The sequence below is a fragment of the Lynx rufus genome, unplaced genomic scaffold, assembly GCF_022079265.1.
Source record: "Lynx rufus isolate CCGP_SWC_20201006 ecotype Redwood Valley unplaced genomic scaffold, mLynRuf1.p SCAF_11, whole genome shotgun sequence".
In the NCBI taxonomy this organism is placed as follows: Eukaryota; Metazoa; Chordata; class Mammalia; order Carnivora; family Felidae; genus Lynx; species Lynx rufus.
The window spans coordinates 61,510,002-61,522,681 of record NW_025814825.1 but is presented as its reverse complement, the minus strand read 5'-3'; the positions used below and the strand labels follow the sequence as shown (position 1 = coordinate 61,522,681).

At 57.7% G+C, this 12,680-nt stretch overlaps 1 protein-coding gene across 3 annotated transcripts in view; it reads right to left on the bottom strand.

Annotated features, from left to right (window-relative positions):
• The window catches only part of LHPP (phospholysine phosphohistidine inorganic pyrophosphate phosphatase), a 119,041-nt gene that overhangs the window by 61,070 nt on the left and 45,291 nt on the right, over positions 1-12,680 (bottom strand). For 2 of the 3 annotated variants that reach the window (XM_047073574.1, XM_047073575.1), the window contains exon 6: positions 12,520-12,611. In XM_047073574.1, coding sequence (XP_046929530.1) covers positions 12,520-12,611 — 92 coding nt within the window. Of the gene's footprint in view, positions 1-3,324; positions 3,488-12,519; positions 12,612-12,680 lie in introns of those variants that run through there. The other variant, XM_047073577.1, reaches the window with a different exon arrangement.

Here is a 12,680-nt window from a genome sequence, read left to right as displayed (position 1 = left end):
CTTGGGTGGGAGACACCCCAGCCTCGGGAGGCCGGACAGCACAGGTGCACCCAGAGCATCTCCCCGGAAAAGGGCTCACACATCCACACCAGTACAGCAGTGCCACAGAGTCGGTCAGGCCCGAGTGCCTGGAAGTCAAGTCCCTCCCTCCACGGTTATCCTGGGGCCCGAGTTTCCTCCAATAAAAATAACACTACCAGTATTCGCTGGGCACTCACTCCATGCCAGGAAGCGTGCTGAATGCTTTCCGCAGAATACGCTGTTCTGTTCTCCCCAACCTGAGCATCAATCCTCTTAGTATTCCCATTTTAAAGATATGGAAATTGAGGCCTGAAGTGACCGGAGCAGGATGGAAAGACGGACAAGTGGCTTTGACTGGAGATGCTTTGCTCCAGCGTCCCCAACCCGCACCCTGGGGATGGGGGGGCATTCTGGTTTCAAGATGGTCGCTGAGCCACAGGGAACAGTTGGGGGCGCTCCGCTTTGCCTCACGGGCACCCCACAATTCCTCAGAGCACGTGGCTCTCCCAGAAAGAGGTCACGCAGAACCAGTCTACACTAGAAGTCTGTCTGCCCAAGCGGCAGCAACAGTATTCTCCGATCCCATGAGGCCGAGCTAAAAATAACTCCATCCCGACAATATTTTGAGAAATAAAGTGCCTTCAAATGTCATGGGAGGTAGCACAAACTTCTCAGGAAGTGCTTCCTTCCTCCGCCACGCCTCTGCTGCAGGAATTGAGAGGCAATCAGGGCACGCACTGGTGAGCACACCCAGGCTCTAGGAAGCAGTCAGCTTTCCAACAGCTGAAGGAGCCGGGCAAGTCAGAAGCCACTCGGAGGCTTACTTTTCTGTGAGATGGGGTGGGCGGAAAGGACCCGGAGAGTTCCCGAGGGTTCTCCTAGATGTGTGAGTCTCCATGGAGTATCCGTCCCCATACCTTCACCGTCACTGGTGTCTTCCAGATCTGCACTGCCAGCCCTTCGTGGGCAACCACATGGTCCGGGGCAGACGTGCGTGGCCCTCTGTCTCAGGGGAGGGAGGCCTGTCCACCGTGTTCCCCTCGGCCAGGGGGGCTGATGGGGGTTCGGAGCGGCAGTCTGCTCTCCTGAAGCTGCCGGGCGTGTGCAGACCAGGGCCTCGCAGCATCAGGCCTCTCTTTTCCTCACATCAAACATCCCACAGGGAGAAGAGAGGGCAACCGGGAGACGGCACTCTGGGAAGCAGAAGGGCAGTGGCAGGGCCGTGAGACCCACCGAGGCGAGACCTGCAGACCGCGGGAAAAGCGACAGCAAATGGCAGGGTGCTCAGCAGACCCCGCAGGGTGGGCCCAGCCCTCAGCGCCGGGGTGGGAGGCTTAGGGGGGGTCACCTGGGAAGGGGGAACTGGAATGGCCCAGAAGGGGGCTCAGTCACAGCAGAGGACAAGGACTCTGCCAGGTCCTAAGAGGGTGTTTTCATCACCTGGGCCACACCCCCAATCTGAGCCCAACCCACACCCCATGTCTCTGCTCTGTGGCGGCTCACGCTTGGGGGTAGAAACCCACACACGCTTGTAACAGGGCAAAATAAGCCCAGAGGCTTCTGTTTATGATGCAGTCTACATTACTCACCCCTGGCTGAGATCTCCCCGTCCCACCCCCGAGGCAGGAGGCACAGAAGGCAGGAAACGGGGAGCCCGGCTCTTAGGACCAACCCTCACGCTGGCCACCCGGCCCTCTGGCCTCAGTACCCATCTGTGAAATGGGGGCAGTGTGATGGATGAGATAAGGCGCAGGCATTATCCACAATGAGCGCAGCCTATAAACAGCACCTCGAGGCAGCCGTGCTGGGGCGCAAGGAAGAGTGGGGCTCACGCCAGCTGCTTCCGGCCTGGAGCGGGGCAGCCAGGCAGAAGGTGCCCTGGGAGGCCTAGCCTCCCCACCTCGCCTCTACACAGCCTGCTCTGGGCGGGCATGCCCGCCGCCCACTCTCTGCAGCCCCGATTCACGCCTCCAGCCCGAGTCCCCACTTCCGGCAACAACGGGGAGCCCTGCCACATGGACAGAGAGCGCGAACACCCCCAACACGTTCCTAGGCCCCCAGGAGATCCCCAAGCTCCGTGTTCCCAGCACCTCTCCCAGCAGCAAGGAGGAGGCAGAGACGGCAGGTGGGGAAACTGAGTCTGGGCAAGCTCGCCTGGGATTCCAAGCAGAGGCTCTGGAGTCAGACACACCTGGTTCGACTCCCAGGCTATTACTGTTTCTGATGCTCACGTTTCTCACTTAAAACCCAGAAAACTGTGTTTACCCTGCAAGCTGGTTGCACAAAGGAGGAAAAGCCCCACTGCTTACACTTGGTAAGTGCTGGATTATTCTAAAAAGATGGCTACTGGGGTGCCTGGGTGGCTCCGTTGGTTAAGCATCCGACTCTTGATTTTGGCTCAGGTTATGATCTCACAGTTTGTGAGTTCGAGCCCTGCGTCAGACTCTGCGCTAACATCGAGGAGCCTGCTTAGGTCTCTCTCTCTCTCTCTCTCTCTCTCTCTCTCTCAAAATAAATAAATAAACTTTATAAAGATGGCTATTAGTTTCATTACCTGAGCGATCAGGAGGCCTGAGCCATCACCTGGCGGTCCGTAGCAGAGGCAGGAGGCACAGTCCAGGCGCCCAGCCCCTCACAGCTCAGTCCATCCATCCCCCAGGAGCTAACGGACTACTGACAGCTTCCAACCTGACCCGTCAAGAGCCACTGTCCAAGCCGATCCTTGCCGAATCCGACCCCACTCTCCCAGCTCGGAGCGGCAACACAAGATCTGTTTTTCAATACATCAGATTCCCAATGGTCTTCTGCCGAATGGGGGCCTGTCCTGCTTCCTGCCTGCCTTCAGAGAGTCCCTTCCACAGTGACACTGAAGCTCTCTGCTCCCCTCCCCTCCCCCAGCCCTGCCTGCCCTCAGCTCCCCCAGGCCTCGGCTTACAGAACCCCGCCCCCCGACCCGGGATACTTGGACTTTGGCTGCAGGACACTGCAGGACAGCTGGTCTCCCTGGAGCTCTGGGGTCCCTCGGCCTGCCCACATATTCTGCCCACCACACACGGGTCGGGGAGCAGGGCTAGAGTGTTCTCAGGCCTGCAGAGAGGAGCTGGGACACTAGGAGGCGCTACTGAGCTTCCGTCCTGGGGCGGCAGGGAGGCAGGACAGGAATTTGAAACTATTTCCTATGGGGACACTGGTGCTTCCCCTCTACTGGTAGGTTCCAAACAGGTTAACCTCTTCCCCTCCTGGCTGACTGGCCAGAACAGGACGGGGGATGACTTCCACACGCCACCTGGATCCTGCCAGCCCCTAGATACAGTCTCCACAAGACCCGTGAGGCCTCCAGGGGGACGCTGGGGAGGGAGTCCCAGGAAGGTCAGGTCCGTTCGGCTGGGAGGTGGGGCTGCACACAGGGGTGGGGTGGGCCCCTTCAGCCCCCGGCTCGATTCCTAGCCTGTCTCGGTCTCTGCACCTGTAAAAGGGAGGGTGGGGTGTGGACGGGATCTGAAGACAGTGCTCCTTGAAGCTTTTGAATGCTCGGAAGAAGCAGAACCCATTGCCTCTGCCCAGTGGAATTCACAAGGAACCCCGATACAGACAAGACAGCTGGTCCGGCTGAACCAGGGGTAGGGCCTGGAAGCCCCACAGGGATCCCCCTAATTCTCCTGAGGGGCCAGAGCAGAACTGGGGCTTGGAGCCCCGACCTGAGGACCCTGAGCCACATTCTCTGCCCTGTGGCTCGGAGCTCCCTTGGCAACTGTGAGTGGCTCCTCCTGGTACCAGCCCCCACCCAGCAGGACCTCACGGCACACGTCCCTGGTGGCCGACTTGACTGGACTGGAGCACCTGGGTGGCTCAGCCAGTTAAGCGTCCAGCTCTTGATTTAGGCTCGAGTCATGATCTCATGGTTCGTGAGATCGAGCCCCGAGTCAGGCTCTGTGCTCACAGCATGGAGCCTGCCTGGGATTCTCCCTCTCCCTCCCTCTCTGCTCCTCCCCTGCTGGCTCTCTCTCTCTCTCTCAAAATGAATTAATACACATTAAAAAAATAAAAATAAAAATCCACCGGACTAACTTAAAACCATACAGAAACAAATGGAGAGACAGTAATCACAGGGAACCCTGCACGTGGTCGACTATGGGTTCAAAGGCCAGCTCTCACCAGCTCTGTGACCCCAGGCAAGTTACTCAACCTCTCGGAAATAAGAATAGTTAGCCATCCCCTGGGGGGTGTTATGCTAAGTGAAATAAGATAGTCAGAGAAAGACAGATATCATACTTTCACTCACATGTGGAATCTGAGAAACTTAACAGAAGACTACGGGGAGGGGAAGGGAAAAAGATAGTTACAAACAGAGAGGGAGGGAGGCAAGCCATAAGAGACTCTTAAATACAGAGAACAAACTGAAGGTTGATGGGAGGGGTGCGGGGCAAGGGAGGGGAAAATGGGTGGGCATCGAGGAGGGCACTTGGGACGAGCACTGGGTGTTGCATGGAAGCAAAGAATTGTGGGAATCTACTCTGGAAGCCAAGAGCATACTGTATACAAGGTATGTTAGCTAACTTGACAATAAATTATATTACACAAGCAAAGAAAAGAACAGTTAACCATCCCACACAGCTGCTTTGAGAGTAAATGAACCAATTTCTGGTGCAGGGGGTCCCTTTTCTGCTGCGGCCAGTTTGTGTTTTCCCAATCACCTTAGGAAGAAAACACCTTACTTCACCACCCACAGTGAGGAAGCTAAAGCACAGAGAGGTTAGGTAACCAGCCCCTGGCGAAACAGCTGAGCCGGGATTCACAGCCCGGCAGGTCCCGGAACCTGTGTGCTTAACCACGAGGCTCCAAAGACCAGGGCACATGAGAAAATACTCAGATTCTGGCAAAGTCTTAATTTGGAACTATTTTCAAGGCCTAACTACTGCTTTATTTATTTATTTATTTAACGTTTATTTATTTTCGACAGAGAGAGAGAGAGAGAGAGAGAGAGAACATGAAAGGCAGAGGGGCAGAGAGAGAAGGAGACACGGAATCCGAGCAGGCTCCATCCAGGCTCTGAGCCGTCAGCACAGAGCCTGATGCGGGGCTCGAACTCACAGAGTGTGATTTCGGGACCTGAGCCGAAGTCAGACGCTTAACCGACTGACCCAACCCAGGCGCAATGAGCTCTTCCCAGCCCTGTGTAAGCCAGAGCCAGAAGACGGGAGAGACCTCCACTCAGGCACCAGGGAGGGAGGGCACGGGGCTCACGGCAGGCTCACCTGCAACCTCACGGCATCGTAAAACCCAGATGGAGCACGGAGAGCAGCCCGCGCGGGGTCACATCGCCAGACATTCCATCCCTTGCCCACGGGCCGCGAAGCCCAGGCCCTTCCCCAGGCCCCCAGGCCCCCCTGCCCCTGGGCCAGGGCCGGTCGGGCTGAAAGGCGCCCACCTAGGCCTCCTGCCCTCGCCGCTGCAGCTTCTGATGAGCCACTGCTGTCCCCTCCCTGCCATCAGCTCTCTTTACAACCCCACATACAGGACATGCAAAAAAAAAAAAAAAAAAAAAAAATGGAGAAAAGGCTCTGGTGCTGTGCTACAAAAGACCCAGGCAGATCCCGCACCTGCTTCCACCTGCCTCCGGGGCGGGGGGGACAATGATACAAGTCCCCCGCAGTGGCCACCCAGCTGGCTCCGCGAGGGGCGTCTGCTCCTGAAACACGGGCAGCCGTACCGCGGGCCTTTCTCCTGCAGCCCACCCACCTCTCAGTCACGCGTTGGGGCCTTTAAGGGTTTCTTGCAGCGGCAGAAGGGCTCTGCTCTGGCCAGCCCACCATCTCCAGGCTCCCATCCCGGGTCCCCTTGCGTCCTCAGCCCCCACCCGCAAACTCCGTCATTCAGAGCCTGCAGTGCGGCCAGCCCTGTGCCCGCTCGGGGCGGGACATGACGCAGGGCAAACACGGTCCCTGCCGACCGGGTGATCCCCTGGGCGGCCACCCTCACCCTACATCCCTCACCCCCTGCGTTCTGCATCTCACAGAGTCCTCTTTGAGCACCCCTCCTCCCAGCCCCTCTGGACAAACACTCTGTGCCCAGCACCGGGCTGGGAACTCCTCCTCCTCGACGCTGCTGAACACACAGCAGGTGCTTGCAAAGCTGAGCTGCCTCTCAGATGTGCTCCCGGTGGCAGCAGCAGGCGGCCGACGTGGGCCACGTCTCCTAGCACGGGGGTGAGGGCGGGGGAGAGCAGGTGCCCCAGTAAGCCGGGGTAGAGCCTACTGCACTCGGGCTTTTTAAAGAAAAGCCAGCTTTTCCAATCGAGCGTCTCTCCCCCGAGGGAGGCTTGTGGTGTGCCGGGCCATGCTGGCGGGCTGCCACAAGGCTACAAGCAGGAAGAGAAATAAGCATGGCTGTACCCGGACTCTTCCCGCCCCGCCGTCCATGAGCACTGCCATCCCCCCACACACGGGGAGGCCAAGAGCTGGTCTGCGAGAATGTCTTGGAAATCGGAGGACGTGGTCTCTAGGGGCGAATTTTCAAAGCGGTGCCGCGACTGTGATTCCACCCAGAGGTGGGGGGCCTGGCTGGGCCTGCCCTCAGGAAGGCCCCAGAGTTCTGGAGGGTCGGGCCCGGCTGTGCTGTGCACACCTGTCATATCACTGACCTATCCCCCCCACAGTTGGGTATTTATTGGGCTCCTCCTTTGTACCAAAGGGAGTACTTCCCCCTAAACCCTCATTTTACAGATGAGAAAACTGAGGCTCGGCGTTTCTTCCAGCTGGTAAGTGGCAGAGCCAGGACATGAGCCTGGGGCTCCCCTCTGTCCACACTCACCCTTCCAAGCAGCAGCCCAGGTGAGTGCCCGGAAGCCAAGGACAAATGGTCCCTTCTCCCACACGAACACGTACATGACAGGGCTAGGCTTTCATCCGGGCATAGGGACAACTGTGACAGACGAATGCCCTGGAATGGCCTTACTGGCTGGGGTGACCTTAGATGAGTCGGCTTCTTCCCCAGAAAACGGCAGACTTTCTCCGCCTACCCTGAGGCTCGGAAGGGGGCCCCAAACGTGAAAATGGCTGGGAAGCCGCAAGGCCCCTGCCAATGGAAAACAGTTGCTGCTCAGTTTCACAAATGCAGAGCGTCCAACACGTGCAAGGCATCGTGGGGAAAACAAAACTGGCAAAGACTCATCCCTTCACGTGCAAAGCAGGGCGGGAGACAGCAGGGAGGCGGACGAGGCAGCGGAAGTCTGGGGTCTTCCCCCCTTCCTTGTAGGAGTGTAGCCCATGGCGCCTGGGCAAGGGAAGGGGACCAGGGACCCAGGGGAGGGGCCCTGGGGCAGCGGGCGGGGGAGGAGCAGGTACTCAGCAGCCGGGCAAGGTCAGGTTGGCTACATTCAGGGGGACTGAGCAAATACGTAAATGGAGAGAGAATAACGTAAAGCAGGCTTCTCCCTGTAGAAGGAAGGCACAAATGTGCAAAAGCGTAAGGCTGGGATGAACCCTGTGGTGTCGGACTAGAATCAGAGGTACTTGTGTGAGTGTGCTGTTTTTGGTAGTACAGATACACAGGTGCTGATGGGTGGACGTGTGAGTTGCAAGTGCCTGTGTCCTACTTCTGTCCGCTCAGAGGGTCTCAGAACAGCGACCCGCCCCCGCCCCCCAGGCATGGGAAGAACACCTCGTGCCCTAGGGTTCCATTCTAAATATCACTCTCCACTAAAAGGAACTAGGGCTCCTTGAGAAATGGCCGGCTCCAGGGCTGACGCAAAGACAGAATATTATGAACGTGAAACATCTTTTTGTGCCAGAAAAGTAAGGAAGGGCTCAGAGAATGGTGGGATGTGTCCAAAGGACTCAGCTGCCGCTAGCCATGTCGGGGACCACGTGAACATCAGAATAAATGACAGTAGGAACAGATGATAACCCACTGAACTGAACAGAATTCCGCAAGTCCGCACGGGTATAAATAAACGGGGAGGAGAAAACATTCTTCTTTACGGTAGAATGCCGACATCAAGCGTAAGAACGAAAAATGCAATTGCTTAGCAACCGTCACAGAAATAGTTAATTCAAGGAGCAGTAATAGACCTTAGAGACAACGGATAGGAGCAGGGTGAGGACTGGGATTGTACATCCTCCAAGTATCACCCCGCAAATTGTCATACCTCACAAAGGGGGAGAAAAGCCCATACCTTTGCATAAATTTACAGCAGTCCCCATCTTAATCGGTCAACATCAACACCACCGATACTGGTGGAGGCCTCCCGACAGGATGCGCCCAGAAGCACACAGCACCACTTCTGTGATATTCTGGCCCAAAGGGCACAACGCAGGTCGTATCGTGGGGAAACATCAGATGAAGTGGGCGCTCCGTGATCCTCAAAGGTGTCAACGTCCTGAGAGCTGAGGCAAGGGCCAGCAAAGCAGTCTAGAAACAGGACCACACAGCTGCCTGCCCCCGGACCAGACGCTCCTCTCTACAAAGAACATCACGGATCTACTGGTGAAACCTCCCAGGTCCAGCCCTGGGAGACCAGTACGTGGAATTGTTTCTATTCTGGAAATCTCAGAAAAGGTTTGGAAACAAGGAGGCCGTGGGAAGCCCCGGCAGTGGCAGATGATTCTCCTGGAGGTGAGGTGTGTCTGGGGCACAACAGACAGGGCCCTGGGGTGAGGTCCAGCCGGGGTTCCAGCTTGCCATGGGGTGACCCTTGCCCTGGAGACAGTCCCTCTGTGACTCTCAGCTCATCCTCATATGAAGCCAGGGGTCCCCTAAGGGCCCTTCCGTGTGGGAGGACCTGGGAGTTCCTTCACTAGGGAAGGCCTTGAAGGCAGGATTCAGGCAACTGAGGAAGGATGGTAGGACAGGTGGTGGGGCACAGCACGAACGAAGGCTTAGGGGTGGGATGGGGCAGAAGGGGCTGGAGCAGCTCGAGGACCCCCAGGCCTGCTGCCCCAGTCGCAGCACAGACACCGGCTGCTGCAAGAGGAAAACGGGGCATGCAGGCATGTGTGGCCGGCATGTGGGTTGGGTGCGAGTGCGTGTGGGTGTGCCAGCACGCCCATCCATGTGTGCTGCTCGAGGGGGCCTGGGTGTGAGTGGGGCGGGGGGGGGGGGGGAGGGCTGGGTGCGTATTTGTGTGTGTGGGACCTGGGTATGTACATGTGAGGGTGCGGGACCCAGCCGTGAGTGTGTTGCAGATGTGAGTGTAGGGGACACGGCGCGTCACGTGTGAGTGGGTGTGCACACAGCCCCTCCCGGTACCGGCAGCACGGCGCCCTCTAGCGGCCGCAGCAGGAAGCAGTGTGCGAGGAAGGGAAAGTGAAACCGGGCCCTAGCAGACCGGGAAGGAGGCGGTGAGGCCCAGGGCAGACGCGATGGGCAGGGGGTGAGAACAGGAGGAAAGAGCAGAGGAGAAAACCGGAGGAGAACGCAGAGAAGGCCAGGCTGCACTTCTCCCGGGGTTCTCCTCAGGGACTAATGTGTCTTCAAGGCTGACATTGACCTTCTTGGGTGACCCGGGGCACTGGCCTCACACGACACCATGGGGCTGGCTTGGCCCTTCAGCTAGGGGAGCCTCCAGGCCTTCCGATGCCCCTCCTCCAGTCAGGGCTGGCTCAGGCCCCTCTGCCAGGGACACACCCTAACCCCCCACCCCATTCCGGGGTCTACAGTCCAAAAGGCCAGAGAAAATGGCCCGGGCACCCTCTCTGTGCCGGGGAGGCTGGGCTCCCATCCTTGGGTGGCCATTCTTCCACAGGTCAAAATATGTGTACCGACACCCCTGCCCTGTCTGGGCCTCAGTTTCCACTTCTACATATGGGAAGCAGGGCCACTAAATCTCTGTGCCTGTCAGTAGGGAGATAGGACAAGCCTCTCGGGGCTGTCCCAGGCACCACAGGTTCCTAGGAAGCTAGCTCCAGGGGCTTCTGGGAGGCTAACTTCTGGGCCGCCCCCAGGCCTCAGGGCCTCACTCTGTGGCCACCTCCTGGCCTCACCTGGGACCCCCGTTCCAGTGCCCGCAGGGCCTAGCCAAGCTGTCCACGGTTTGAAAACCTTTCCCTCTTGCCCTGGACATGAAGCAGGCTTGGTCAGGGACCAAGAAGGATAATGACGGTCAGGTACCAGAAAGGGTTATTATTTCCAGTGCTGTCCCCCGACCACCAGCCAATCAAAGAGCAGGTACACCAAGCAGGTGTGGAGGGAGCCAAACCCAGGCAAAGCCAGAGGGCAGGGCCCGGATGGGCGTGTCTGCCCCTGTCTGTCCCACCCTCGCAGCCACCGATGCCACCACACGTGCCCACCTCTGCCTCTCCTGTGCCTTCTCTCCCGAGGCCCCTCTGGGTCCCTCCCCAGTCTCTGGGTGGACAGAGTACCGGGTGTCGAAGCTGCCCCTGAGGGCTCTAGGCGCATAAACTGGGGAGAACGCGGGCCCTCCCGATGCAAGACAGCCAAGTGGTGAAGAGGCTGGAGGCAAGTGGGGCCCTGCCCACTGCGGGGGGAGCATAAACCCGCACAACCGATTTGGAAGTCTGGCATTGTCTGGTAAAGCTGACCCTGCGTATTCCCCACGACGCGGCAATTCCAGCTTTAGCGGATCGACACTACAAGGACTCATGCCCACGTGCCCACGAAACATGGATCAGACGTTCCTGGAAGTACTTCAAAGAAAGCTTAAACCAGGACCCACCCAAGTGTGCCCTCCGGGGGAGGGGAAGAGAGAGGTGTGTTCATACCAGGGAGGATGAACCAGCTATGGCCAGGTGAAACAGGCAGTAACACCAGTTAGATGAAGGTCAGCCCAGGAAAACCCAACTGCATTCTTGGGGGAAGCCGACCACACGGGAGAACCACAGAGAACACCGCGAAGCAGTCCCCAGGCAGGGTGCCATGGAGGCCTCTGGCTTTCCAGCCCCACGGGGGGCCGCAGAGCACAAGGTTTTCTCTGGCTCTTCGCTGGGGTCTGTGTGTCACGAGTGCCATCTGCAGGGAACAGGGGGAGGTGCAGGGACCCCCGTGCCCAACAGAAATGCGCTGAGCCCTGATGTGAGCCGGGGAGGCAAGCAAGAACTTTCTAGCAGCTACACTGGCAAAAATTAAAACAGGCAGGTGAAATTAACATAAAATGTTAGCACTGGAGCGTGTAATTGGTACAAAAAATTACTCACGAGCTTTTTCACATTCTTTCTCTACCATTCAGTCTTGGAAATCTGTCTTGTGCGTCCAGCACATCTCGATTTCGACCAGCCACAGTTCAAGTACTCGGTAGCCACGGGCAACACGTGACCACTGTCCTCAACAGCGTGGCTCTGGAGAGCGGCCAGGGCCGAGAGGCCTCCCACCTGCCCTCCCGCACACAGAGCCCAGCCTCCTGTTCTGCCCTGTGGCCTCCTTCTCAGATGGCTCATTTGCTGCCTTACCTGTGACAGTGGTCTTCTCACTCTGCCCTGTGTGCTGACAAAAGCTGATTTACATCCTTACAACAAACAAAAAGATACAAAATTTTGGGGTGCCTTCCTTTGAGGGCCTGGGGAAGAAAGAGGGCCTAGATCTCAGGCGTGCCAAGGGGCTTTAAGAGAGTCTCTAGTGCCCAGGGAGGGTCCAGGAGGTGGCTGGCGGGGCAAGCGTTCCTCACTCCCCTTGGGCCCCAAACCCACAGGTCTCTTGGCTCTCGCACACGGGAGAGGGGCCTCACAGTGAACAGGTCCTTCTAATCCATTTCCTGGACCCTGTGAAAACAGATCGCTCGGGACAGATGCAACCCCCCACCCCAATCCAAGTACCCCTGGGTAACCGTGTTTTAACCAAGTCTCTACAGCATCCACAAAACTGTACTTTCTCTTCATGGCCACCATCAAAACCATCTGGAACAAGTCAAGACGATGCTCTCATGTCTAAGACACCCTCAACGGCCCCACAAGCCAAACCCGGACACTGCAGGGCACCTCCACATGCCCACAAGCACCTGACCCCTGAGAGGTGCCCATTGGCAACCTGACCAAGACTAGGCTGACTTCTGACCCAGGAAAGAAACACGGCTTCTCTGGACACAGCGGTTCGGTTCCAAGGTGTCCCTGACCAAGGGATGGCCCTGCCATCTCTAGCTTCTCTGTCTCCCACGAACTGAGAAGACAGAGCAAGAGGAGAGGGAGGGTGATCAGGGAGGGCCGAGGGCCCACAATCTGTAAACCGCCCCCCCCATCCCCCCACTGACTACTTTGCCCAAATTGGGCCTGCCCCTCTGTGGCCTGGGGCAGCTGGAGCCTTTGTTCTCTTGTCTCCACACTAAACCCTATTCAAATCCCAGCTGTGAAACTTGGCCCCCGTATCTTTTGATACTTTACCTGACCTAGGAAAAGGTCAGCTAGGCCCCTCCTTAGAGGGCAGTTGTATAAAGGTCAGCAGATAACCACATCCTGTTCTTTTTGGAAAGAAAACGAAACTAAAACTGGGACACCCCAGGAATCCATGGAGGCAGGCAGGCAGATGAACTTGACCATGTGCAGGGACACTCACCTGAACTTGCCCGTCCGCACCTGCAGGGCTCTCATCCCGCACCGCTGGGCACCACCGACGTCACCCACGATATCGTCTCCAATCATGATGGCCTGCCAGGCAGGGAAATGAGCTCAGAAGTGACGTCAGGGGAGTTTATTCCTGTGTTCCTTCAGCTGTTT